This window comes from Ammodytes marinus, assembly GCF_949987685.1.
Source record: "Ammodytes marinus genome assembly, chromosome: 16".
In the NCBI taxonomy this organism is placed as follows: Eukaryota; Metazoa; Chordata; class Actinopteri; order Uranoscopiformes; family Ammodytidae; genus Ammodytes; species Ammodytes marinus.
Genome location: NC_137220.1, coordinates 13,733,706 through 13,759,092, shown reverse-complemented (window position 1 = coordinate 13,759,092; position 25,387 = coordinate 13,733,706). Strand labels below are relative to the sequence as shown.

The following is a 25,387-nucleotide window of genomic DNA, read 5'->3' as shown; positions in this document are numbered from 1 at the left end:
CCAGGAAAGGGAGAGAGAGACGCAGACTCAGAAAAGCAGCTTTTGGAATTCAGGATAAGGATATAATGATGTGTTAGTTAGACAGATACTACTAGGCTACTAGTAATATGTGATAGTTTTAACTGTTACCGATTAACATGTGTCAACAGCCATGACCCAAGTGCAAAGCTGGGTCAAAGATTCATGTCTCCAACTAAACGCAAAGCATGATGTTCACTAAACAGCCAACCAGTCTTCAGCAGGCTGGCGTTTACCTGGACGGTGTGGAACTTAGTTTAGTTAATGAGTTTAGATATTTGGGCCTAACATTGGACCCAACATTAACATTTAAAAAACATATCAAACAATTAACAAAGACTGTACATTTTAATATACACAATTTCAGACAAGTAAGATCCTTCATGACTACTAATGCTGCTCGAATGTTTTTACACTCGATGATTTTTTCACATATTGAATACTGTATAACCACACGGTCACTTGCTGCTGTCACAACAGTAAAACCAATACAATCCCTTTTTAAAAAGGCCATACAAATCTTTGACAAAAAGCCATTTTCGTTTCACCACTGCATTGTTTTAGATAAACATAATTTATAAAATTTTCATAACTTTGTTTATTTTAAAAATGCATGTTTTATATATAAAATTTTGCACAGACTTGCTCCTCCACCTTTGAAAGATTTTATTAAGCTGAAGTCTGCGAGTGGGACTGGCACCAGGGCCACAGCCCGAGGAGACTGTGATGTCCCATACAGACGCACTACATTCGGACAAACTGTTCTGTCAGTCAAAGGAACTAAATGTTGGAATACTCTTCCACTCACAATAAGAGACTCACAAAATTATTCAACCTTCAAAACACACCTCAAACAGTGGATAAAAGAAAACCAAGTCTGTGACCACCTTTAAACTCTTATTTTCTTGTGTTATTTGTGCCTTTGTATATGTATTCTTTTTTTTAACCTCTATTTCTGTGCATGCCAGGGACAACAGATGAAATCTAGCATTTTTGCTAAAATCTGGCATTTTTACATGCACTGTCCTTAATAAATAAACAAACAAACATTACCAACGGTCGGGCTGTTACTATGGTCTCGAGCGACCTTAACATAGGCTACAAACATTAGGCTAATGTTAGGCAATTGTTTTAGAAAATAAGTACAGCATAGACATATAGGCCTACTAGACAGAAGTGTGATAGTTTTAACTGTCTGTCAGATTGATAACTGTCTGGCTGTCAGATTACTAAGAACGACCTTATTATACATTTACATAAGTTAGGCTAATGTTTTGGTCAGGTCCCAGGTAGCCTATAGCAAAGGTTTTCATGAAAATGCTACTTTCTTTTCAGAAACTATTCAAGGACCTAGGGTTCAGACACCTGGTGTGTTCATTAGAAGAAACTGCACTGAGTCAATTCAGGGCAACATAAGCAGATGAGTCGGAGAAAGAAGGTGTTTTAAAGTGGCTAGAGGACTTTCAAGCCTCCTCTGGGTCGACTTGGAGAAAATCCAAAACATACTGAAGCGCCTGCCGGTATAACTCATACTAGGTGATGTTATTCAGCGCACCAAATACTACTAGAATCCATTGATAAACCTTTTGTATCAATTTTTGGGGGTTAAGCACTTTTTTTTCATAGATTGACTCACCTATACAGAGTAAGTTTCCAAATTAAATTGGTAAAGGTTTCAAGACAGTGATTTGCTATAGGCCTATTCATTTACATCATCTTTGGACCATTGCATATTATTTTTCGTTTTTGTTGTGTCTTTCTTATCTAATCTTAAGGCTCTCAAACATTGCCATACAGCAGTGGTAACGTGTCAGCCATTTCAACCACCAGCCTCCAACCTGCTCAACCTGATCTCCAGCCTGTTCAGCCAAGCTCAAGAACAGCAGAGCAAACATATGTGGCCACTCTTGAGGCAGGTACATCTAGGTCTCCCAGCTAGACCAGTATTTGTAGTTTAGTCAGAATTGCTGAAATCCCTCGTATTAAAGTGTCAATACCAAAGATGCATATCTTTTTGCATGTAAAATGTGTCGGCACAAAGTTGAAATTGGATATTTAAGCCAAATGTGTAGGCTTTGTAACACTTTCAAATGAATCCATTCCTGCTTCATCCTCACCATTGTGAGTCACAGCCCTTTTCAGTACCTTGTCTGTACTGATAAAAAAATATATATATGGGAGAACGGGGGAATGTGAGCCATCGGGTAATGTGAGACACCCCTTGTATCTAGTCAATGGAACACATTTTTGGTCATGTGAGATATACGTTTTCAAGCCCCTCTCATTTCCCCTTGGCCATGAAAGAGAGGACCTCATGGTGACGTTTTAAGCATGTTTTTTTTCACAAAAATTTCTTTTTTGCATGTAAAAGTAAATTTCCTTGCTGTCAACTTATTCGATTGTTGTGCCAAAGCAAATTGATTCAGGTAGAAAAACTTCTATCATACATGTTGATGAACTGCCAACATATGATGATGATAACTGAAGATTAGCCTGATTTGCTGAGAGAGTTAGTTTTTTCTCAAATTGTGGCAGTGGCGTAAAGTTAGACAAATGCTGTGGGGTAAAGTGAGACAGTGTTTGTGCCCTCTTTTAATGAATCCATTATATTTGAGGTCGCAAGGTGACTAGTTTGAATAAGACAAAAGACAATGTGGGCTGGTGGTGGGGGTTGAATGGTTATATGGGTGTCAGCAAGGGCATGGTTTGGCAAGTATGTATGTGGGGGACAGGAGAGTGACCTTTAACATCAATAGACTCTAAGTAATATGTCTTTATTTAATGAATGATCCCAATAAAACCAATGCAGAAAAATATTAATCAAAGACTCAAAAGATGGAAAATGACAGCTGGGTCTAGTCCTGTGTTTTGAGTCCCAGGCTGTTCTAGCTGGTTCTGATCGTTCTTTGCTCTGACCCCCAGACACTAGCTGGCTCTAAGGGTCCTGTGTTCTGACCCCCAGACTGTGTTTTAATCTAACTGGTTCTATCTGTCATTTAAATGTTAATTATTGAATATGAATTATATGGTGTAGCAGAGCATGCACGCCTGAACCGAAAATCGGACTGGGTGTGCGACCAGACCAAACGCAGTAATAAAAACTATATAAAATGTCTTTCTTTGCACTGATGGTCTCGTTTGCTGTTAAAGGTAATTTGTGATTATGAGAGGAAACATTGTTGTTGTGTCATCGTTTTATTTGTCAATTGTCTTGTTTTGTCATTTTTAGATATTGTTGCTGGAGAGTGCCAAACTGAATTTCGTTGTGCTACAATGACAATAAAATCCTTGAATCCATGAGGCTGTTTAAAAGATATTTAAATGTTACTCGGAGCTGCTTTAATTGACCAAACCCCATGATTCTGTTACTAGTCCGACATTAGTTTTGGAATATTTGGTTTTCAATCAAGCTGTCAGGATTCTAGCTGTTACAACATGTGTTGTTATGGTAGTTTCGGAGTGGAAAAAGTAAGTGGATCAGTTTACCCCCTTGATTTCTCTGGTCTGTCTCAGTTTACCCCACAGCTGGGGTAAACTGAGACACAAGACAACTTTTTTTTAAACAATCATATTTTCACTGCCCTTTGTCATGAATAAATTCTGCCAATGCCCTTATCCTGAATTAATGGGAAATTTGTAAATTTGACTGATAAATCATTTTAGCTCCCTTAGAGGGGAGCAAATGTAAAAAGTGCCTCACATTACCCCGTTCTCCCCTACAGTATATAGGCCTAGCCTATAAATTAGTACGTTACATGTCCAACCTATTATTTCATAAAGACAATCACCTTTTCTGGCTTAGTCAGTTGAATATAAATGTATAAAATATTTGAGTTTGAAGGCAGAAAGCATGGCCTACTACATGAAGCTCAGCATAATGCCTTAGCCAATAATCGTTTCATCAATTGTGGCTGTGAAGTTATGTGTGATGTTGGTGACATTTCCAACCCTGTGTTCTATGACCTTTGTATCACACAGCTTTTGAACTTCCCCCAATGGTGAATAAAAAGGGGGCTACAGGTGAGAAGGGGAAAGTCAGGAGCTTCTCATACCGCAAATCTCCTTCATGACCTGAGCTGAGCTCTTTGGATCCGGAGGAGGATATCCCAGTCCAGTTAATTCTTTTTTACACGTTTATACTGAAGGCAATGTCAGGAATGATGTGCAGCAGTAACAGTGTTGTTCAGGCACAAAAACTGGTGGATCAACTCCAGGTGGAGGCCGGCATGGAGAGAATCAAGGTATGTAAGGGATCTGAATTTTGTGTGTTCGCATCATCATAAACCTGGATATTCATCTACTCTCTCTCATTGACATCCAATTCCAATAGAATTTTAACATGATTATTGCAAAATTACAATGTCTGAAATCCAGTTGAAAAATGCCATCCTGTCCATGTTTATCCCTGCAGATCTCCCTGACAGCAGCAGACCTGGTCCGGTACTGTCAGGATCACAGGCGCAGTGACCCTCTGCTCACCGGCATCGCTGCCTCATCCAACCCTTTCAAAGATAAGAAGACCTGTGTGCTGCTCTGACACCCCTAGTCACAGACTCAGACAACCGACAAGTAACAGACTGACATATGGACAACCTCTGTACGCTAAAAAAAAAATTCTACTGTAAACTGTGTAAAAGATAAACATTTTAATATGGCAATCAATCTGTTGGTCACCATGCTACAGCACAAAGCAAGTTTTCTATATACAGTATATATAAATTATATATCAACTATTTTCCTTTGAGGCAATTCTTCTGAAGCTTAAATTACAAACAGCACTCAGAATAAGTGGAGGAGAAAAATACAGATAATTGAACAAGTCCAGCCAATACGTCAAGACATTAAATCTTTTCCCACCCGACCATTTATTGTCTTTCACTTTGTAATAATGGTTGCATCAGTCAGGTATTGTGCAAACGATTTGTGCAAATAAAACAAGTTGGTAAAAGTCTCTCTCTCTCACTCGCAAACACATACACACATACATTATTTTTACCTATTAGCACTGCTGAGTGTGTAATAAATAAATGGCTTTACAATTACAGAGTGCTTGGGTACCAATAATTCATTGTAAATGTGAGAAATGAATGCTTTTGGTAAAAAAGTCAGCTACTGTAGTGGATTCAGTCAACTTGGGAGCTTGTTAATAGGATAAACAGTATAAACAATTAAAAAGCAGAGAGACAAACTTATTTCAAGGCTGGCACAAAATGGCAAATAAGTGCATGCGAACACAACATATCATTATGTCTTCACATGTGGTTGATTTTTTTGTGGGTAGAAAAAAAATCTCTCAACAGGCTCAAAAAAACAAGAAATATAATTGAAAACTAAATGTGTTTTCTGTTGCTTATAGTGTCGATAGCATTAAGGTCTCGTCCTGTCACGTAGTTGTCAGCAGGGGTTGCGCCTTCATTTTCTGGGCCTCCAGACTTCCACACAAACATCCCCTGAGGCTACAGCCAAGACTCCAGCCTCCACACTCAGCTGACGGTTGAAGACAGAGACAGGTAGAGTAATTGGAGAGAGTGAGAGAAAACTTCTCACAAATGAGAATGAGCCCAATTTTTTACAAATACAAAAACGTGTTCAAAACAAACAACAAAAGATGTTAAAGCTTTATTGGTCTTTATTTTGATAAACAGTAAAGTAAAAATTTATCTTTATATAATTACATTTATATCATCATATTCAGAAGGTAAAAATATGCCCTATTAAAAAATCTATGTGGTATAAAGCACACCACTTACCCCATTAACTCCAGCTTGGTGATGTAGCGTGCACAGTGTCCTTGGAGGCGCGCAAGGTATATGTACCTGTGATACAGATAAGAAATAAAAATTCAAGCCAGATCAGTAGCAGAGCTAGCTAGAGAAACAAAGCAACGAGGACTTTGCCTCCTCCTACTACCTTGACAGTGCGGTCAGTTGAACAGGTGTAGAGGCTTCCAGTGGACTTGTGGATGCCAGTGACCAGAGCTGTGTGTCCCACATCAAACTGGGACAGGGGTTTTAAGGAGCCCTCCTTCATGGAAAAGGAGTGGAGCATGCCGCTGTTGTCTCCCGCCCATACTTCACAGCCACTGTAGCTCATAGACAGAAGGTAGGAGCCAAGCTGGAAATTAAGTTGTTGGTTGGAGTTAGTCTTTGGTACAAAAGTGCATCTTGCCATATGTATATCTATTTTTCAGAAAGCAAATAACCTATGTGTGTGTCTACATGTACCCGAAGTCTCTTCAAGCCTTTGCCTGCCCTGCGGTCATAGACAGCCACAGTGCAGTCTTTACTCCCAGAAATGATGTACTTGTCATCTGCAGCCAGGCACATGACAGCGTTACCATGGAGACGGATGCTTTTCATCAGGGGTTGAGCAGCTGTGGACAGACAAAGTTAAGATATAATCAACCTCAGAAACCAACTGATGATTTAAATTCATAGCCGACAGCTAGACCAAAAAATATAATAATATAATAGTGTGCAAGATTTTAAGCCCCTGTAAACCCAAAACCCACACAATACTTTTTACAATGTCATTTGGGGAGTTAGTTGCATGATAGTAAGCATCTGAAAACAGGTAGGCATATAAATCCATCGAAATGAAAGATATTGTGATCGAAGTTTGATGAACTTTGCAGAAATTCATTCAAAATGAGGCTTGCTATGCTCTGGTTCTTATGACACAATGAGTTTTTTTGAACCAATAATGGCTGTTTCTCTGCCAAAACGTTTTATAAAAACAAGATTTTTTAAAAAGCTTACTGAGACAACCAATTTTGATATCATATATTGATTTTTACTATTTTAGATTAGGTTTAAAGAGGCTTTAAGAGTTTTGTCGTGTCATTGTGTGCTATTTAAGCACATAAAATAAGCTCTTTATTTTCACTTCATGAGCACTAAACTGAAATGCAAGTTATATGTTGCACACCCTCACCTCTGGTGTCATATATGCTGACCTTCTTGTCAAATGTACCGGCCAGCAATACGTCCGTCTGACAGGACAAGCAGAGGACAGCGGCCCCGGTCCTGATCAGGCCCCTCTCTGCACCGCCCCCCTGAAGGTCCCACAGCCTCACTGTGCTGTCGAAGCCTCCTGAGGCCAGCAGAGGTCCCCGCGACGCCATGCACCACACCCAGCCCCGATGAGTGCTGAAGTCACCCTGCCCTCCCAACGTGTGCAGCAGCCTGCCACAGCCCCCCTGTAGATCCCACAGTTTAACGTTCCAGTCTCTGGAACCTGTGGCACACACTGCCCCTTCTCCCCCTAAGAGAAGGACTGAGTTGACCTGGGCAATGTGGCCTGAAGGTAGGGTGATGCATTCCAGCGCTGGGGGTGGGCTGGGACTCCTGGTGGGTTTCTCTTGCTCCATCTCTTCCTGTCTTCCATTACCCAGATTCCTGGGGTCGTCTTGGCGATGAAGAGCAGCACCCTCTTGCACCTCATTGACATCAAACCCCATCCCCTGGTCCCTTTCTTCCACCATTTGTGCTGCTGCATCATCCTCCAGTCTGTTTTCCAGCTCCACTCTTAATCTTGCCAGCTGGTCCGTGCCAACCGCCGGCTGCATTTCACCATCCTCGCCTTCTATTGCCACCTCCATGCCTTCATCAGCAGCATATGCAACCTCCTGCGCCACCACTCCCACCCCTTCTACCTCATCCTCTCTACCTTCTTCATGCCCTTCTGCAACCTCTTCCCCATCCTGCCCTGCCCTAGGCGGCTGCATCACTTCTTCCCTTTCATCTTCCTGGGTCTGTCTGGCCACTAGGTGAGCTTGGCCTGTCCAGCAAGTTATCAGCTGCTCCATCTCCAGGCAAGCAGAAGGCCAGTCAAAGTCCTCCCTCGGCCCCACTGGAAAGCAAGCTCGGGATCCTATTAGTCTGCATGCCCGGAGCTGCCAAGCGGTGTTGTCTTTACCCACATTACTCAGGGCATGACAGACCTGAAGGGAGGAGGAACAAGGATTACAAGAGTGATAATATCTACAGTCATGCCTGAAATTATTCATACCCCTGGCAAATTTTTACTTAAAGTTACTTTTATTCAACCAGCAAGTTTTTTCTTGATTGGAAATGACACAGGGTTCTCCCAGAAGATAATAAGACGATGCTTTCGGGCATGACTGTATAAGGTTCCCTACGGAGTCTTGGAACTCTTGTAGTTTGTCTCATGCACACACAGTCCTGCCATTTCTTTCCCACTATTAATAATATGTAGAAAGACGGCAATGCGCCAACAAAGGCAGGGAAGAAGCACTGTTTACTAATAAAAAATACTTATATACAGTCAAGTGCGAAAGTTTGTGAACCCCTTGAACATTTTGGAATTTTATTTATTGTAACCATCATTAATTCATTTTTATCAATACCAGTATTTTTTATATGAAATAACAGATGTTTGTTTATCAATTCAACATTTTTCTTTTCCAGAAATCAATTGTTAAAACAGATAAAACAAATTATTTGACGAATGTTGTATGTGCAAAAGTTTGTGAACCCTGAGCTGCATTGCTTAAATGGAGCAGGTAAACACAATCAGATGGGCCAAATTGAGTCATGAAATGGACCAATGTAGTGAGAGATCTTTAGGGAAGAAATTGGGCGGCACTAGATACAACAGAGATAAAACCAGGTCAGTTTAGGCTCACCAAAGTGAACCCATACAGGTCAGACATGCTAAAAGGGGAAACAATCTCAGAGGATCTCAGGAATAGAGTTGTGATGCTGCACATTTGTCTGGGGACAGCTATAAATTATTTTAAAAAAAGTTTGAGCTCCATCGGTCCACCGTGAGGCAAATCATCTACAAATGAAGAGCTTTAAGAGTGACTGAACATCTGCCTAGAAGTGGACTTCCTTCAAAAATATCCACAAGCGCCACAAGATAAGTGATTTTTCAGTTAAAAGCCAACCCAAACATTACATCTGGTGATTTGCAGACCTCTCTTGCAGCATCTGGGACAGATGTGCATGGTTCCACAATAAGAAGAAAACTCAGTCAACATGGCTTTCATGGGATGGTTGCTGAAGAAGCCTCTGCTCTCAAAAAAGAACAAAACTGCTTGTCACAACTTTGCCAGAGAGCACCTGGAGATACCTGAAGTCTTATTCTGTGGACAGATTAGTCAAAAATTTAACTGTTTGGTCATAACCAAAACCACCATGTTTGGGCAAAAACGCAATTCTGCCTACCACCTAGAGAACCTTCTCCCAAGTGAATAATGGTGGTTTCAAATTGTCTGCAAATCTCCAGGTGTAATGTTTGGGTTGGCTTTTACCTGAAAAATCACTTTTCTTGTGGCGCTTGAGGATATTTTTGAAGGAAGTCCACTTCTAGGCAGATGTTAAGTCACTCTTAAAGCTCTCCATTTGTAGATGATTTGCCTCACGGTGGACCGATTGAGCTCAAATTTTTTTTTATGAATTTATAACTGTCCCCAGACAAATGTGTAACATCAAAACTCTATTCCTGAGATCCTCTGAGATTTGTTTCCCTTTTAGCATGTCTGACCTGTATGGGTTCACTTTGGTGAGCCTAAACTGACCTGGTTTTATCTCTGTTTTATCTAGTGCCACCCAATTTCTTTCCTAAAGATCTCTCATTACATTGGTCTATTTCATCAACCAATTTGGCCAACCTGATTGTGTCAACCTGCTCGATTTAAGCAATGCAGCTCAGGGTTCACAAACTTTTGCACATACAACATTCGTCAAATAATTTGTTTTATCTGTTTTAACAATTGATTTCTGGAAAATAAAAATGTTGAATTGATAAACAAACATCTGTTATTTCATATAAAAAATACTGGTATTGATAAAAATGAATTAATGATGGTTACAATAAATAAAATTCCAAAAGGCTCAAGGGGTTCACAAACTTTCGCACTTGACTGTAAATACTTACGACACAGACACCTGTAAAACTAACCTTTGGCAGCACAGTCATAACACACTGAGCCGGGAGGTGCGAGGCGATGTGGGTAACCATCTCCCATGGTAAGGACAACAGGCCGCTCGCCTCAGCAGATGGTGAGGGGCTAACATCTGCCGAGGATGGATGACCAGGAGGCAGAAGACTGGAAGATAAGACAGCATTTATATTTATTTATCCCACACCTGGGAATTGTACATTGTTACATCAGCAAAAGGGATAGTGCAGCAGAGTGAAAGACATAGTAAAATAAGTAAACAAATGTTTAATTACATAATAACACACAATTAAAGTGAGAAGAAGGGTATATGGTGAACTAACAGTCTAAAATGTAGAAAAACCGACAAACCCTGTAGGGTTTTACAAGATAATGTGCAGTGGTGTCGCATCGCATGTAGTGAGCATGGGACAGTGGATTTGCACTATTATTGGACTATAAAATGGCACGTGAAGGGATTGGAAGACCAAATGTGTCTACTTTATTAAGTGTGATATTCAGGTCGAGTTAATTGATAGAGTATAACAACATTACCCCTGGATGTCCGGCCTGGAAGCCCCATCTGCCGGAGGTTTCAAAGGGTCAGGAGGTAATGGTCCATCATGGTCTGGCCCTGCTTCCTCCGGGTCATACAGGTTTACCTCAGACATCACCCTCTCTCCTCGCAGCATAAAACACACTACCTCATACACTGTAAGCCAACATTACCCTAAACTACCACAATTTTCTATAGTTGGCTGTACGTTTTTTTTAACTCTTAAAAAATAAATGTGTATCGTGATAATGAAACGGTCAGAAAACGTTAGCTCCTTGGGGCTTAGCTCAGCTACGTGTGTAACAATTCAGATGCAAAGCTTGAATAAGGCTTAGGCTAACTTTACCCTCGATAACAATCCTCTTCTCTTGACTCAGCTGTATGTAGAAAATGTCCAATAAAAACAAACCGATGTCAGAAAATAAATTACTCGAAAATACAGTTAACATTAGCTTGAAACACTGGGACACGTTATTGATAACAAACAAGACTGTGCTACTACTGTCGCTATAATAACCAAATCTAAAATACTGTTTCTAATGCCGGAATATTAACTGCTATTTGCTGAGGCGGACTACCATGGACCCATTATAAAAGAACAACAGGGCGAAGTCGAAGTTACTCCAAAAACAACTTCCGGTGTAGAAAGATGTCATCAGACTGGGTACCATAACAACCATAAAACTTAACCCGTAAACTACTCCAAGTGCAGTGTGTAGAATTTATTTGCATTTTTCAGGACAGACAATAGGTACAAATAGAATAGAATATTCATAAGTATGTGCTTGAAGTGGATTTTTCTTTTATTTCCTTAGAACGAGCCTTTTATATACGGAGGCCGCCATTTTTTACTGCCATGAAATGCACCTGTTGGAAGGCGAAGAAGTACTTAATAACTAAATACATCTTCAATGTATCACTTGATAGCGGAAAAACTTGGTGGTTGATGACGCCATCTTTAGTAACTAGATGTCTTTGAAGGCCACTGTAGATTCTGTTATTCGAAAGTGGTGGGCTACACACACCCGTTGCATTCCAGAACTTTCACCATTAAATGCCACTAAATAGAGACACACTGCACCTTTAAAGATTGTATTTCATTTTAAATGAACACGAAGGGTACAGCTACAAGCTCATTCAATTAAGGTCATCATTGTTATGGTGAATTTTATTCGTTTATCTTAACAAAAAAATAAGTACACACAAGTGAAAGTAAAAAAAAAAGTACCTTTATTCGTTTTTTTGGTATACTTTTTACTTTACAATGGAAAAATAATAATCACTTTGATGGTGATCTGACTGTAGCACCATCAGGTCAGATTTTCCATTTTGGTTTTAACCCATTTTATATAGGCTACAGTGTACATGGTTTTAACCCTTTTATTCATAGTATCACTACATTCAACAGCAATTTACAGTTATCTTTTCGGTTTTGATAGCTCCTCATCAGCAACCACAGTAGATTTTAACTAAATGTTTGTCAGGCACCTTTATAGTTTTCACAAATTGTATTAATTAGTCTGTTTAACACATTTACTTGAGTTTAAACCTTCAGTGTGTAGAATTTTGGGATTTTTTTCATAGCAGACTTGGTAGAAAATAATTATAATATCCATGAGTACGTTTAATTTAGTGCATAATAGCTGAGAATTTTTTAGAATGTTTTTTTCCCCTTAGAAAGGGTCTCATATCTCCATACATGGGGCCCAGGCATGGCCTGTGCGCCACCATGTTGGAAGCGTCATGGTTGGAATGTCATCAGTTCTACAGAAGCACAGAATGGAACAGTTGGCCACACTGTGTCCATCAGAACTACCAGTTGGAATGTTCTTGAAGGCTTTCCGTTGCTTCTCTGAACGGGAGCCATAGAGACGAACTGTTGTGATCTAGAATTGTGCCACCAATTTAAGATGTTTTTTTTCTTTGTAAAGACGGGAAAAAAAATCCTGAAAATGGCTCATGCCCTGCGTTCCAATCCCCATACTTCCCTACTATCTAGTATGCCAGAAAAAGATTTAGGTTGTCCCAATCAATCACGTCCCAAAAATGCATTAAGTTGCTCCAGAAACGTGCACCTTTTTTATTAAAAAAAGAAAAGTTATTCTGTTAAGACACTCAATGCAGTTGGAGGAAAAATTTTCAGTATATTGTACATTTTAGAAATACTAAAATTGATGATGTTTACATTGCTATATCAAAATACACATATGCACTTCTATTTCTATGAAGTAAAACTTTAAAAAAGGTGCTGTAAGCGGAATGGTTCTTTTAGCTAACTTCCTGTCAGTTACTGCAGTTAGCAGTCCCCTCGCTCGTCCCTACGTCACCACATTAATGCACTGCGGTTTTCAAGCAGCAAGTTATCTAGCGTCATCTCTATCGGTTTGTAGCGTTCTCTCGTGATTTGATCAATTTCGGGATCCTCCAATAAGTTTATTTGCCGATTACATTTAGAGCAGCTGACAGAGATCTGCTTTATGAAACGCGCACATTATGTAAGTGATCACTGTATGAATAAAGAGCGATTTAACACTTATTTTATCATAAACAAACCGCTTACTTCACCTTTAAGCCAACGCAAAGATTAATAGAAATATTATTTTCCCCTATTCACAAACAAATAGGGATACATAAGAGAACATCCCACCTGCACCACAGTTGAAGAAGAAATAACAAATAAATGGCCAGCCTTGATATCAGATTGAAACAAAGATATTAATTTGTTTTCCACATTTGTCCCAAAAAATGTAAGGACCGACTCCTTCAGCTAATCCACAGCAAATTTGATATAATCTAATGGTCGGCACACCCACCACCCATCCTCCCCCTTTATAGACACACAGGGCGTGGAGGGAGAGGGAGGCCATCCGCTGAGTTGAGGATCAAAGCCAATCACGTCCCCCCCACAATCTGGGCAGCGCAATGAGTTCCCCAGTAACTCTTTACTATATTAACCTGGGGAGAAGACAGACAGGGGAAGGGGATAGGGCTAACAATATAAATAAGAATCGCATAAAAAAAAGTTACAAAAAGTGTTGATATGAATGGTTTGGGGGTAAAAGGATGTCATGGATGGGAGATTCTGGATCAGAAAGTTGAACCAAAAGTATCATTTTGTATCACGGAGCTGGGTGTTTCACCATGTCCAGATGTGAGGATAGTGTGTGACAAAGGGCTGTTTGCCTGACATAACTATCGGTGTCCTGTGTGGACCAGGGGGAAGTTGGATTAAACCCCGTAGCAGGCCGACAGGCGCTCTTTCAACAGAGGAGGAAACTGCTCCGAGAACTGCTGCCAGTTCTCTTCCCCAACCTGGTCCTTGAAGCCGTGCAAGATCTTGGAAAAAGCAAAACAGAAAGCATATCATGGAGGCGGATTTAGATGGGAGAGAAAAACACGGTGGTGCAATAGCTCAATAGAGAGTCTTGGCAAATCTGGATCAGAAATTAAAACAAAAACTATCATCATATATCATTGACATTGTGTCATCATTTCCAGATGGACTTGGATAACAACTGTACTTTCTATCAGAACACTAGTCCTGCAAGGCTCACCCTCAGCTATGGCCCCCAACACCAGGAGGCCAGACTCCTTGACGACCAAGTTGGGGTGGAAGAGCAGGCCTTTCGAGTGGGTCACCCAACAGGGATGTCGCCATTTTGCACTGCTATGTTTCTACAGCAGCACAGAATGTTGGACATGAACTCAGCTGGGGAGGAGGACAGGGGCACAAACATGTTACAATACAAGCAGTGACATCAAATTACTTCCAAAGAAAGCTTTCAGCCGTATGAAAAAAATAATAATAAAAAAAGGGGGCGAGAAACTAACTGATGCAACAGCTCAGCACAGTGTTGGCAAATCTGGATCAGAAATAATAGGAACATAAAGTATCATTGTAAATCAATGAGCTGGGTGTGTCATCATTTCCAGATACCAAACACTCATTTACAGTGAACGCAACCATTTATAAAAAGTCAAATAAAAGCATCAGTAAAAGCATCGACACTAAAGGTGCTTTTCCACTGCATAATATCAGCTCAACGCCTTTTTTGCTTTCCCAACACAAATGGTACCGGCTTCTTTTTTGGTACTACCTCGCTTGAGGTTCCAAGTGAGCTGAGACGATGCTATAAGGCAGCGTTACTCATAGCGCGGCTCGCGAGCCGCATGCGGCTCGCCAAGCTTCTATGTGCGGCTCGCATGGCAATAAAAAAATACTGTGATATGATCATGTAGTTAATACAGATATTTCATAAAACCATTAAAAACAAGCAGATCTATAACATCAAACCTGTTAAACTAGCGTGGCTGCTCTCTTACAAATAATGAATAAAAGAATAAGTCAACAACGGCATTACAAGGTGGAAATACAGACTAGAAAATAATATATTTAAACTTGCTCAGCCGTACGCTGACTGACAGCGGGGTTGCCAGATTTGCGGTTTTCATGCATTACAAGGGAGAATGTGCTCTTGGATAGATTGGGCTGTGGGGGAAAAAACTAACTCACGGTCAATAAAAATATGTTATGCATACCGTCTATCACAGGCATGCTCACGAACATGGAATATATTAAATCATTTGCAAAAAAATAGATCTCGTTTCATATCGCTAAATTGGACATTTAAATTGGAGAACACTTAACAACCTGGCAACCACACGCACGGTACCGCAACAATGCTAGCTTGGATGCGATTTCAACATTTCATGCTGGTTACTGCTGGTACATTGATAGATGTCTATTCAAAACCAGTTGGGCACCAGGTGGACAGATGAAAAGCTCCACAAACGAGGAAAATGAAGTGTTTTGGCTAAACTGCATATTGTATGTTCACTTTGATCAGGCAGGGTTCCCAATGTCTCTGAATTATTCCAGAAAAATAATAGGCTGCTAAACAGCTCACATAGGACACAGTTGAATTAGCCTCTTAACTTTCCTCTCATAGTGCACCAGATTGATGCATTTACCTTTTGAAAGGTAAAACAAATGTATTCCAGGGGGGTATTATATGAACACACCCACTTTGATTGATAATATGTCATTCATACATTTTTTTTTAACAAATATTTGAATAAAAAGTAGGATAATACTTTATTATTCAATAGCTTCCATGTTATGTGACCCAGTGTCTCCAAATTATTCCAGATAATAGTACACAGTCACACAACTCTTAACACTTAATTTTCCTCCAAAAGTGCACCAGATTGATGCATTCTGGGTTAAAAGGTACCAAATTTTCTTCCGGGAGCATGCCCCCCTAAGGACTGGGTTCCCTCAGTTTCACAAAATACTGTGGGAAACACTGGTTCAAGAATGACATATTAATAAGCAGGCATGCTTATGTATGACTGGATTTATAGCTTTTGATACTTTGCGGCAAAAATGGCTCTCCTGCTGACTTTGTCCTGTCAGTGCGGCTCTCCTGAAAAAAATAGTGAATACCACTGCTATAAGGCGACGTCTGCAGACTGCCAGACACTGATTCGCCAGAATAGTGACTGGAGTGACAGTCATGAGAGCGCCGTCCGACTCAAATTAATTCTGTTGTATATTCCCCAACCCTCCGGGACTTTGACTAAGTTGGCTTTGCCTTTGAAAAAACTCAAAGTAAAAATGTTAACGACGTGGCTAATTAACGGTCTGCCACATATATTTAGAAGGGGAAACAAGACAGCTGATGTTACTTAAAACATGCTTTACATGACACGAGAGGAGACACGTAGCTGCATTACAAGCCTCAGACAGCACTGATTATTACCTCAATAAATTATTCAGGCTGAGACTCGGCTTACATTTGAAAACACATATCCTGAAACAAGCACTCAACAGTAAACTTTATGATGCCTGTGTTTACGTGCATAGGAATATAGGCTACGTGACACGTAGAAAACAATGGAGAAGAGTCTGCTTTCTGCCCCTTTATATGACGCCCCGCCCACATTCAGGAGGTACTATTTGCAATGGAAAACAACCCAAAACGCGCCGTAAGTGTGATCTGTTTTCTCACCCATTTGCATGGCGATCTCTCCAATGGCCCAGGTGGCGTTGTTACACACAGATAAACTCTGGGTTCAAGTTGAGCCCCAGGATGGGCATAAACTCAGCTGGAGAGGAGGACAGGGGCACAAACTTGTTACAATGCAAACAGTGACATCGAATTACTTCTATGAAAAAAAGTGTTCAGCCGTCAAAACACAAAAGAGAAAAACTAACACCCTGTTGTGCAACCGCTCAGCACAGTCTTGGCAAATCTGGATCAGAAATAATAGGAACATAAAGTATCATTGTATATCAATGAGCTGGGTGTGTCATCATTTCCAGATAGCAAGCACTCGTTTACATTGAACGCAAATATTTATAAAAAGTAAAATAAAAGCATTAGTTAAAGTGCAGACACAGTGTGAGCCGTTTTCTCACCCATTTGCATGGCGATTTCTCCAATGGCCCAGGTGGCATTGTTACACAGAGATAAACTCTGGGTTCAGGTTGAGCCCCAGGATGGGGATAAACTGAGCTGGAGAGGAGGACAGGGGCACAAACTTGTTAAAATAAAAAACACAGTGACATTGAATTACTCCCATCAAAGAAAGCGTTCAGCCGTGAACACGTGGTGCAATAGCTCAATACAGAGTCTTGGCAAATCTGGATCAGAAATTAAAACAAAAACTATCATCATGTATCATTGACATTGTGTCATCATTTCCAGATGGACTTAGATAACAACTGTAGTTTCTATGAGAACACTATTCCTGCAATGCTCACCTGTCGGGGTGGAAGAGCAGGCCTTTCAGGAGCGGCAGGAGGTGGGGCTGCCAGTAATGGTCCCTAACCTGGTCCTTGAGGCCGTGCAAGATCTTGGAAAAGGCAAATCAGAAAACAATCAAACTCTTCAAACTCGGTATTGCTTCAAAAAAAGGCAAATCTAGAGAATGCTTGTCGTCAAAATCACTTGTATAAAATAGTGATTGTCTCATGATCCTCTTCCTGTCTGTAATATGTGTGCTGATTAACAACAAAAAATGTACAACAAGCATTCTCCAGAATTGCTGACTCCACCTTTAAAGTGAAACTGTGTCCTTCCCCAAACTACTAGCTCTACACACACTTCTCAGACTCATAAATCATCCTCAAAAGAATTCAGATTTCGAATGTCTAATTGTTGATCATCACAGTGTGGTGAGCCAGAAACAAACATGGGGAGGGAACAGTTACATAAAAAGACTAATCGAAAATAAGGTACTTGTTTCAAATAGATCAAGGTGTTAATGGGATCAGTGATATAGCATACCCTTTACTCACTTTATAGAACATGTCTCTCAGGTCATCCTTGGGGCTGACCCAGGAAGCCACCACGACCACATACAGCTGCATCTCTGCACCTACAGACACATACACAGGAGAGAGTGTCTGAGGAAAAAGGGCCACCTAACATTTTTTAACTTTGCCGGCTGAGGCATGTGATATCTGGATCAGAAATAATAGGAACATAAAGTATCATTGTATATCAATGAGCTGGGTGTGTCATCATTTCCAGAAAGCAAGCACTTGTTTACAGTGAACGAAACCATTTATAAAAAGTAAAATTTAAAAAAGCAGCAATAAAAGCATAACCAATAAGTGTGAGACGCTTTCTCACCCATTTGCATGGCGATCTCTCTAATGGCCCAGGTGGCGTTGTTACACACAGAGATAAACTCTGGGTTCAGGTTGAGCCCCAGGATGGGCATGAACTCAGCTGGAGAGGAGGACAGGGGCACAAACTTGTTACTTCTATGAAAAAAAGTGTTCAGCCGTCAAAACACAAAAGAGAAAAACTAACACCCTGTTGTGCAACCGCTCAGCACAGTCTTGGTAAATCTGGATCAGAAATAATAGGAACATAAAGTATCATTGTATATCAATGAGCTGGGTGTGTCATCATTTCCAGATGCGAGATGGACTTGGAAAGTTCTAAGGCACTTACAGGCTGATTGAGGTGGTGACCCACGGAGTCTGCCAGAGTTCCTATGGCGTCGTAGAGAATGAGTAGATTCTTGTGCTGGTACTTCCCAAAGGCAAAAACCAGTGTGTCCAGAATGAAGCTCAGGTAGGGCACCAGCTCTGTGCATGCCTCTTCCTCCAATGTAGCAAACGCAATAAAAGAAATTAAGAAATATGGAGAATTTATTTTTCAATCTTTTCTTAGTTTTTCTGGTCTGGGAATGACATGTGGCAAGGAGTGGATCAGAAATAATAGGAACATAAAGTATCATTGTATATCAATGAGCTGGGTGTTTCATCATGTCCACCTAGGAAGTAGAGGAACAGCATAACGGTGCTCACCTGCAGGCGGCCTCCTGCACTCTCTTGTTGCCGTCCAGGATGCGTTTGAGAAGCTCCGTCATGAGGGGTTTGAGGTAGGAGTCTGGGGGCTGGGACACCACCCAATGGGCATAGCGACTCAGGGTCCAGCAGGCAATGGATCGAACCAGGGCCTTTTTGTCACATAGACACTGGATGAGGTGGGGCATCAGCTCGGGCAGATAGGGCACCATGCCCTGCATGCAGCCTGAAGCATGGATCAAATTAAAAAACAAGTTACAAATGAGCAATAATCAAAGATTTAAACCTTAGAGACTGCAGTTAATGTGTTAGAACACCACAACACCTAAAGCAATAGCTCAATACAAAGTCTTGGCAAATCTGGATCAGAAATAATAGGAACATAAAGTATCATTGTATATCAATGAGCTGGGTGTGTCATCATTTCCAGATAGCAAGCACTTGTTTACAGTGAACACAACTATTTATAAAAAGTAAAATAAAGCATTAGTTAAAGTGCAGACACAGTATGAGCCGTTTTCTCACCAATTTGCATGGCGATCTCTCCAATGGCCCAGGTGGCATTGTTACACAGAGATAAACTCTGGGTTCAGGTTGAGCCCCAGGATGGGCATGAACTCAGCTGGAGAGGAGGACAGGGGCACAAACTTGTTACAATGCAAACAGTGACATCGAATTACTTCCATCAAAGAAAGCTTTCAGCCGTGAACACGTGGTGCAATAGCTCAATACAGAGTCTTGGCAAATCTGGATCAGAAATTAAAACAAAAACTATCATCATGTATCATTGACATTGTGTCATCATTTCCAGATGCCAGATGGACTTGGATAACAACTGTGTAGTTTCTATGAGAACACTAGTCCTGCAAGGCTCACCCTCAGCTATGGCCCCCAACACCAGACTCCTTGACAACCCAGTCGGGGTGGAAGAGCAGGCCTTTCAGGAGCGGCAGGAGGTGGGGCTGCCAGTAATGGTCCCTAACCTGGTCCTTGAGGCCGTGCAAGATCTTGGAAAAAGCAAATCAGAAAACAAACAAACTCTTAAAACTCAGTATTGCTTCAAAAAAAGGTGGAGTCAGCAAATCTTTGAGAATGCTTGTCGTCAAAATCACTTGTATAAAATAGTGATTGTCTCATGATCCTCTTCCTGTCTGTAATATGTGTGCTGAAAAAGAATGTCGTCATTACAGACAGCCTGGGCTCTGTAAACTGGTATGTAACCAAATGGTAAGTAAAAGAAGAGGACCAAATGTAAGATCAAAATCAGTTTTATTTGTATAGCCCAATATCACAAATAGACATTTGCCTCAGTGGGCTTCACATTCCATACAGTATGACACCCTGCCCTTAGACCCTTGGCTCGAGTCCAAGGTAACATGCCAGTTTACAGAGCCTAGGCTGTGTATTAACACCAGATTTTTTTCAGTGCATAAACAGTAAGTAGCAGACCATGAGATATTCACTGATTAACAACAAGCATTCTCCAGAATTGCTGACTCCACCTTTAAAGTGAAACTGTGTCCTTCCCCAAACTACTAGCTCGACACACACTTCTCAGACTCATAAATCATCCTCAAAAGAATTCAGATTTCGAATGTCTAATTGTTGATCATCACAGTGTGGTGAGCCAGAAACAAACATGGGGAGGGAACAGTTACATAAAAACACTTATTGAAAATAAGATAAGTATTTCAAAAAGATCAACGTGTTAATGGGATCAGTGACATAGCATTCCCTTTACTCACTTTATAGAACATGTCTCTCAGGTCATCCTTGGGGCTGACCCAGGAAGCCACCACGACCACATACAGCTGCATCTCTACACCTACAGACACATACACAGGAGAGAGTGTCTGAGGAAAAAGGGCCACCTAAAAAAAAACTAAACTTTGCCGGCTGAGGCATGTGATATCTGGATCAGAAATAATAGGAACATAAAGTATCATTGTATATCAATGAGCTGGGTGTGTCATCATTTCCAGAAAGCAAGCACTTGTTTAAAATTTTACGCAACCATTTATAAAAAGTAAAATTGAAAAAAGCAGCAATAAAAGCATAACCAATAAGTGTGAGACGCTTTCTCACCAATTTGCATGGCGATCTCTCCCATGGCCCAGGTGGCATTGTTACACACAGAGATAAACTCTGGGTTCAGGTTGAGCCCCAGGATGGGCATGAACTCAGCTGGAGAGGAGGACAGGGGCACAAACTTGTTACAATGCAAACAGTGACATCGAATTACTTCCATGAAACAAAGCGTTCAGCCGTCAAAACACAAAAGAGAAAAACTAACACCGTGTTATACAACCGCTCAGCACAGAGTCTTGGCAAATCTGGATCAGAAATAATAGGAACATAAAGTATCATTGTATATCAATGAGCTGGGTGTTTCATCATGTCCACCTAGGAAGGAGAGGAACAGCATAACGGTGCTCACCTGCAGGCGGCCTCCTGCACTCTCTTGTTGCCATCCAGGATGCGTTTGAGAAGCTCCGTCATGAGGGGTTTGAGGTACGAGTCTGGGGGCTGGGACACCACCCAATGGGCATAGCGACTCAGGGTCCAGCAGGCGATGGATCGAACCAGGGCCTTTTTGTCACATAGACACTGGATAAGGTGGGGCATCAGCTCGGGCAGATAGGGCACCATGCCCTGCATGCAGCCTGAAGCATGGATCAAATTAAAAAACAAGTTACAAATGAGCAATAATAAAGATTTAAACCTTAGAGACTGCAGTTAATGTGTTAGAACACCACAACACCTAAAGCAATAGCTCAATACAAAGTCTTGGCAAATCTGGATCAGAAATAATAGGAACATAAAGTATCATTGTATATCAATGAGCTGGGTGTGTCATCATTTCCAGATAGCAAGCACTTGTTTACAGTGAACAACTATTTATAAAAAGTAAAATAAAGCATTAGTTAAAGTGCAGACAGTGTGAGCCGTTTTCTCACCAATTTGCATGGCGATCTCTCCAATGGCCCAGGTGGCATTGTTACACAGAGATAAACTCTGGGTTCAGGTTGAGCCCCAGGATGGGCATGAACTCAGCTGGAGAGGAGGACAGGGGCACAAACTTGTTACAATGCAAACAGTGACATCGAATTACTTCCATCAAAGAAAGCGTTCAGCCGTGAACACGTGGTGCAACAGCTCAATACAGAGTCTTGGCAAATCTGGATCAGAAATTAAAACAAAAACTATCATCATGTATCATTGACATTGTGTCATCATTTCCAGATGCCAGATGGACTTGGATAACAACTGTGTAGTTTCTATGAGAACACTAGTCCTGCAAGGCTCACCCTCAGCTATGGCCCCCAACACCAGACTCCTTGACAACCCAGTCGGGGTGGAAGAGCAGGCCTTTCAGGAGCGGCAGGAGGTGGGGCTGCCAGTAATGGTCCCTAACCTGGTCCTTGAGGCCGTGCAAGCTCCTGGAAAAAGCAAATCAGAAAACAAACAAACTCTTAAAACTCAGTATTGCTTCAAAAAAAGGTGGAGTCAGCAAATCTTTGAGAATGCTTGTCGTCAAAATCACTTGTATAAAATAGTGATTGTCTCATGATCCTCTTCCTGTCTGTAATATGTGTGCTGAAAAAGAATGTCGTCATTACAGACAGCCTGGGCTCTGTAAACTGGTATGTAACCAAATGGTAAGTAAAAGAAGAGGACCAAATGTAAGATCAAAATCAGTTTTATTTGTATAGCCCAATATCACAAATAGACATTTGCCTCAGTGGGCTTCACATTCCATACAGTATGACACCCTGCCCTTAGACCCTTGGCTCGAGTCCAAGGTAACATGCCAGTTTACAGACAGCCTAGGCTGTGTATTAACACCAGATTTTTTTCAGTGCATAAACAGTAAGTAGCAGACCATGAGATATTCACTGATTAACAACAAAGAATTGACAAGAAGCATTCTCCAGAATTGCTGACTCCACTTTTAAAGTGAAACTGTGTCCTTCCCCAAACTACTAGCTCGACACACACTTCTCAGACTCATAAATCATCCTCAAAAGAATTCAGATTTCGAATGTCTAATTGTTGATCATCACAGTGTGGTGAGCCAGAAACAAACATGGGGAGGGAACAGTTACATAAAAACACTCATTGAAAATAAGGTAAGTATTTCAAATAGATCAACGTGTTAATGGGATCAGTGATATAGCATTCCCTTTACTCACTTTATAGAACATGTCTCTCAGGTCATCCTTGGGGCTGACCCAGGAAGCCACCACGACCAAATACAGCTGCATCTCTACACCTACAGACACATACACAGGAGAGAGTGTCTGAGGAAAAAGGGCCAACTAAAAAAAAACTAAACTTTGCCGGCTGAGGCATGTGATATCTGGATCAGAAATAATAGGAACATAAAGTATCATTGTATATCAATGAGCTGGGTGTGTCATCATTTCCAGAAAGCAAGCACTTGTTTACAGTGAACGAAACCATTTATAAAGAGTAAAATTGAAAAAAGCAGCAATAAAAGCATAACCAATAAGTGTGAGACGCTTTCTCACCAATTTGCATGGCGATCTCTCTAATGGCCCAGGTGGCGTTGTTACACACAGAGATAAACTCTGGGTTCAGGTTGAGCCCCAGGATGGGCATGAACTGAGCTGGAGAGGAGGACAGGGGCACAAACTTGTTACGATACAAAACACAGTGACATCGAATTACTTCCATTAAACAAAGCGTTCAGCCGTCAAAACACAAAAGAGAAAAACTAACACCCTGTTGTGCAACAGCTCAGCACAGAGTCTTGGCAAATCTGGGTCAGAAATAATAGGAACATAAAGTATCATTGTATATCAATGAGCTGGGTGTGTCATCATTTCCAGATGCGAGATGGACTTGGAAAGTTCTAAAGGCACTTACAGGCTGATTGAGGTGGTGACCCACGGAGTCTGCCAGAGTTCCTATGGCGTCGTAGAGAATGAGTAGATTCTTGTGCTGGTACTTCCCAAAGGCAAAAACCAGTGTGTCCAGAATGAAGCTCAGGTAGGGCACCAAATGACACTAAAAGAAATGAACAAAGATGGAGAATTTATTTTTCAATCTTTTCTTAGTTGTTCTGGTCTGGGAATGACATGTGGCAAGGAGTGGATCAGAAATAATAGGAACATAAAGTATCATTGTATATCAATGAGCTGGGTGTTTCATCATGTCCACCTAGGAAGTAGAGGAACAGCATAACGGTGCTCACCTGCAGGCAGCCTCCTGCACTCTCTTGTTGCCGTCCAGGATGCGTTTGAGAAGCTCCGTCATGAGGGGTTTGAGGTAGGAGTCAGGGGGCTGAGACACCACCCAATGGGCATAGCGACTCAGGGTCCAGCAGGCGATGGATCGAACCAGGGCCTTTTTGTCACATAGACACTGGATGAGGTGGGGCATCAGCTCGGGCAGATAGGGCACCATGCCCTGCATGCAGCCTGAAGCATGGATCAAATTAAAAAACAAGTTACAAATGAGCAATAATCAAAGATTTAAACCTTAGAGACTGCAGTTAATGTGTTAGAACACCACAACACCTAAAGCAATGGATCAATACAAAGTCTTGGCAAATCTGGATCAGAAATAATAGGAACATAAAGTATCATTGTATATCAATGAGCTGGGTGTGTCATCATTTCCAGATAGCAAGCACTTATTTACAGTGAACACAACTATTTATTAAAAGTAAAATAAAAGCATTAGTTTAAGTGCAGACACAGTGTGAGCCGTTTTCTCACCCATTTGCATGGCGATCTCTCCAATGGCCCAGGTGGCATGAACTCAGCTGGAAAGGAGGACAGAGGCACAAACTTGTTACAATACAGTACAAAACACGGTGACACCGAATTACTTCCATTAAAGAAAGCCTTTAGCCGTCAAAATGGAAGAGAAAATCTAACACTGTGGTGCAATAGCTGAATACAGTCTTGGCAAATCAGAAATTAAAACAAAAACTATCATCATATATCATTGACATTGTGTCATCATTTCCAGATGGCAGATGGACTTGGATAACAAGTGTAGTTTCTATGAGAACACTAGTCCTGCAAGGCTCACCCTCAGCTATGGCCCCCAACACCAGGAGGCCAGACTCCTTGACAACCCAGTCGGGGTGGAAGAGCAGGCCTTTCAGGAGCGGCAGGAGGTGGGGCAGAAGATCATCAAGGAACATATTGGCTAGGACATCACCCTGGACAAACGCACACATTTTCTATTTAATAAATGACATACTAGGTAATTCTGGAGAATTTTGACTAATCACTGTCAGAAATCAGTGAATCGCTCTCACAATCTACTACTTGTTTGTACTGTGTCCCCTTTTTTTCCAGCGCGCGCGCACACACACACACTACAGACAGCAGATTGTGAGGAGATATACTCAGATTTTGACAGCGATTTGTCAACATTCTCCAGAATTACATAGTAAAGCCTTTAACGTATACGTGCATACGAAGGGCAGATTTCTGAATGTGAAGGAACTGTAGACTGTACAAAACAAGAGGCTCACCTTTAATATGTCTAGCTCCAAATACTTCACCCCGTTAACCAAGACGGGTGTATGTCAGCCTATTTC

General features: G+C 41.2%; 3 protein-coding genes across 6 annotated transcripts; all 3 read right to left on the bottom strand.

The window, feature by feature from the left end:
- Positions 1-4,770: 4,770 nt before the first annotated feature.
- On the bottom strand, positions 4,771-11,060 carry fbxw9 (F-box and WD repeat domain containing 9). Of its 2 annotated transcripts, XM_080044377.1 has the most exons (7): positions 10,481-11,060; positions 9,946-10,093; positions 6,952-7,960; positions 6,243-6,391; positions 5,929-6,132; positions 5,769-5,834; positions 4,771-5,505 (listed from the first exon to the last, which is right to left on the bottom strand). In XM_080044377.1, exons 1-7 carry the CDS (start codon positions 10,615-10,617, stop codon positions 5,431-5,433), a joined length of 1,788 nt encoding a protein of 595 aa, XP_079900503.1. In that variant the 5' UTR covers positions 10,618-11,060; the 3' UTR covers positions 4,771-5,430. The 2 variants fall into 2 exon arrangements, with proteins under 2 accessions (XP_079900503.1, XP_079900504.1); XM_080044378.1 differs by lacking the exons at positions 4,771-5,505; positions 5,769-5,834 and having other exon boundaries at positions 5,980-6,132; positions 6,221-6,391.
- A 568-nt stretch (positions 11,061-11,628) lies between these two features.
- Positions 11,629-23,081, bottom strand: LOC307262611 (transportin-2-like). 3 transcript variants are annotated; one of them, XM_080043556.1, is made up of 10 exons: positions 19,333-19,430; positions 18,808-19,033; positions 18,449-18,601; positions 18,122-18,220; positions 17,785-17,864; positions 17,248-17,339; positions 16,903-16,999; positions 16,493-16,589; positions 14,036-14,190; positions 11,629-13,817 (listed from the first exon to the last, which is right to left on the bottom strand). In XM_080043556.1, exons 3-8 carry the CDS (start codon positions 18,591-18,593, stop codon positions 16,557-16,559), a joined length of 546 nt encoding a protein of 181 aa, XP_079899682.1. In that variant the 5' UTR covers positions 18,594-18,601; positions 18,808-19,033; positions 19,333-19,430; the 3' UTR covers positions 11,629-13,817; positions 14,036-14,190; positions 16,493-16,556. The 3 variants fall into 3 exon arrangements, with proteins under 3 accessions (XP_079899682.1, XP_079899683.1, XP_079899684.1); XM_080043558.1 differs by lacking the exons at positions 11,629-13,817; positions 14,036-14,190; positions 16,493-16,589; ... (3 more) ...; positions 18,122-18,220; positions 18,449-18,601 and adding exons at positions 19,684-19,814; positions 20,553-20,632; positions 20,893-20,991; ... (2 more) ...; positions 22,116-22,247; positions 23,001-23,081 and having other exon boundaries at positions 18,815-19,033; positions 19,333-19,429; XM_080043557.1 differs by lacking the exons at positions 18,808-19,033; positions 19,333-19,430 and having other exon boundaries at positions 18,449-18,696.
- A 269-nt stretch (positions 23,082-23,350) lies between these two features.
- LOC307262612 (transportin-2-like) lies at positions 23,351-25,327 on the bottom strand. Its single transcript, XM_080043559.1, has 5 exons — positions 25,322-25,327; positions 24,871-25,003; positions 24,026-24,251; positions 23,698-23,838; positions 23,351-23,438 (listed from the first exon to the last, which is right to left on the bottom strand). Exons 2-4 carry the CDS (start codon positions 24,983-24,985, stop codon positions 23,817-23,819), a joined length of 363 nt encoding a protein of 120 aa, XP_079899685.1. The 5' UTR covers positions 24,986-25,003; positions 25,322-25,327; the 3' UTR covers positions 23,351-23,438; positions 23,698-23,816.
- Between the last annotated feature and the right edge of the window lie 60 nt (positions 25,328-25,387).

Excerpts from the sequence above, each read along its gene's own strand:
- fbxw9 (XM_080044377.1), bottom strand. The coding sequence starts at position 10,617 with ATGCTGCGAGGAGAGAGGGTGATGTCTGAGGTAAACCTGTATGACCCG. Across the intron at positions 6,133-6,242 it reads AAGGCTTGAAGAGACTTCGG|CTTGGCTCCTACCTTCTGTC; the intron begins GTACATGTAGAC and ends CTTAATTTCCAG. Across the intron at positions 5,506-5,768 it reads ACCAAGCTGGAGTTAATGGG|CTGAGTGTGGAGGCTGGAGT; the intron begins GTAAGTGGTGTG and ends TTCAACCGTCAG.
- LOC307262611 (XM_080043556.1), bottom strand. The coding sequence starts at position 18,593 with ATGCACAGAGCTGGTGCCCTACCTGAGCTTCATTCTGGACACACTGGT. Across the intron at positions 17,000-17,247 it reads CTGCTCTTCCACCCCGACAG|CTCAGTTTATCCCCATCCTG; the intron begins GTGAGCATTGCA and ends CCTCCTCTCCAG. Across the intron at positions 16,590-16,902 it reads AGAAATCGCCATGCAAATGG|CTGAGTTTATGCCCATCCTG; the intron begins GTGAGAAAACGG and ends CCTCCTCTCCAG.
- LOC307262612 (XM_080043559.1), bottom strand. The coding sequence starts at position 24,985 with ATGTTCCTTGATGATCTTCTGCCCCACCTCCTGCCGCTCCTGAAAGGC. Across the intron at positions 24,252-24,870 it reads GTTGGGGGCCATAGCTGAGG|GCTGCATGCAGGGCATGGTG; the intron begins GTGAGCCTTGCA and ends TCCATGCTTCAG. Across the intron at positions 23,839-24,025 it reads GTGCAGGAGGCTGCCTGCAG|TGTCATTTGGTGCCCTACCT; the intron begins GTGAGCACCGTT and ends CATTTCTTTTAG.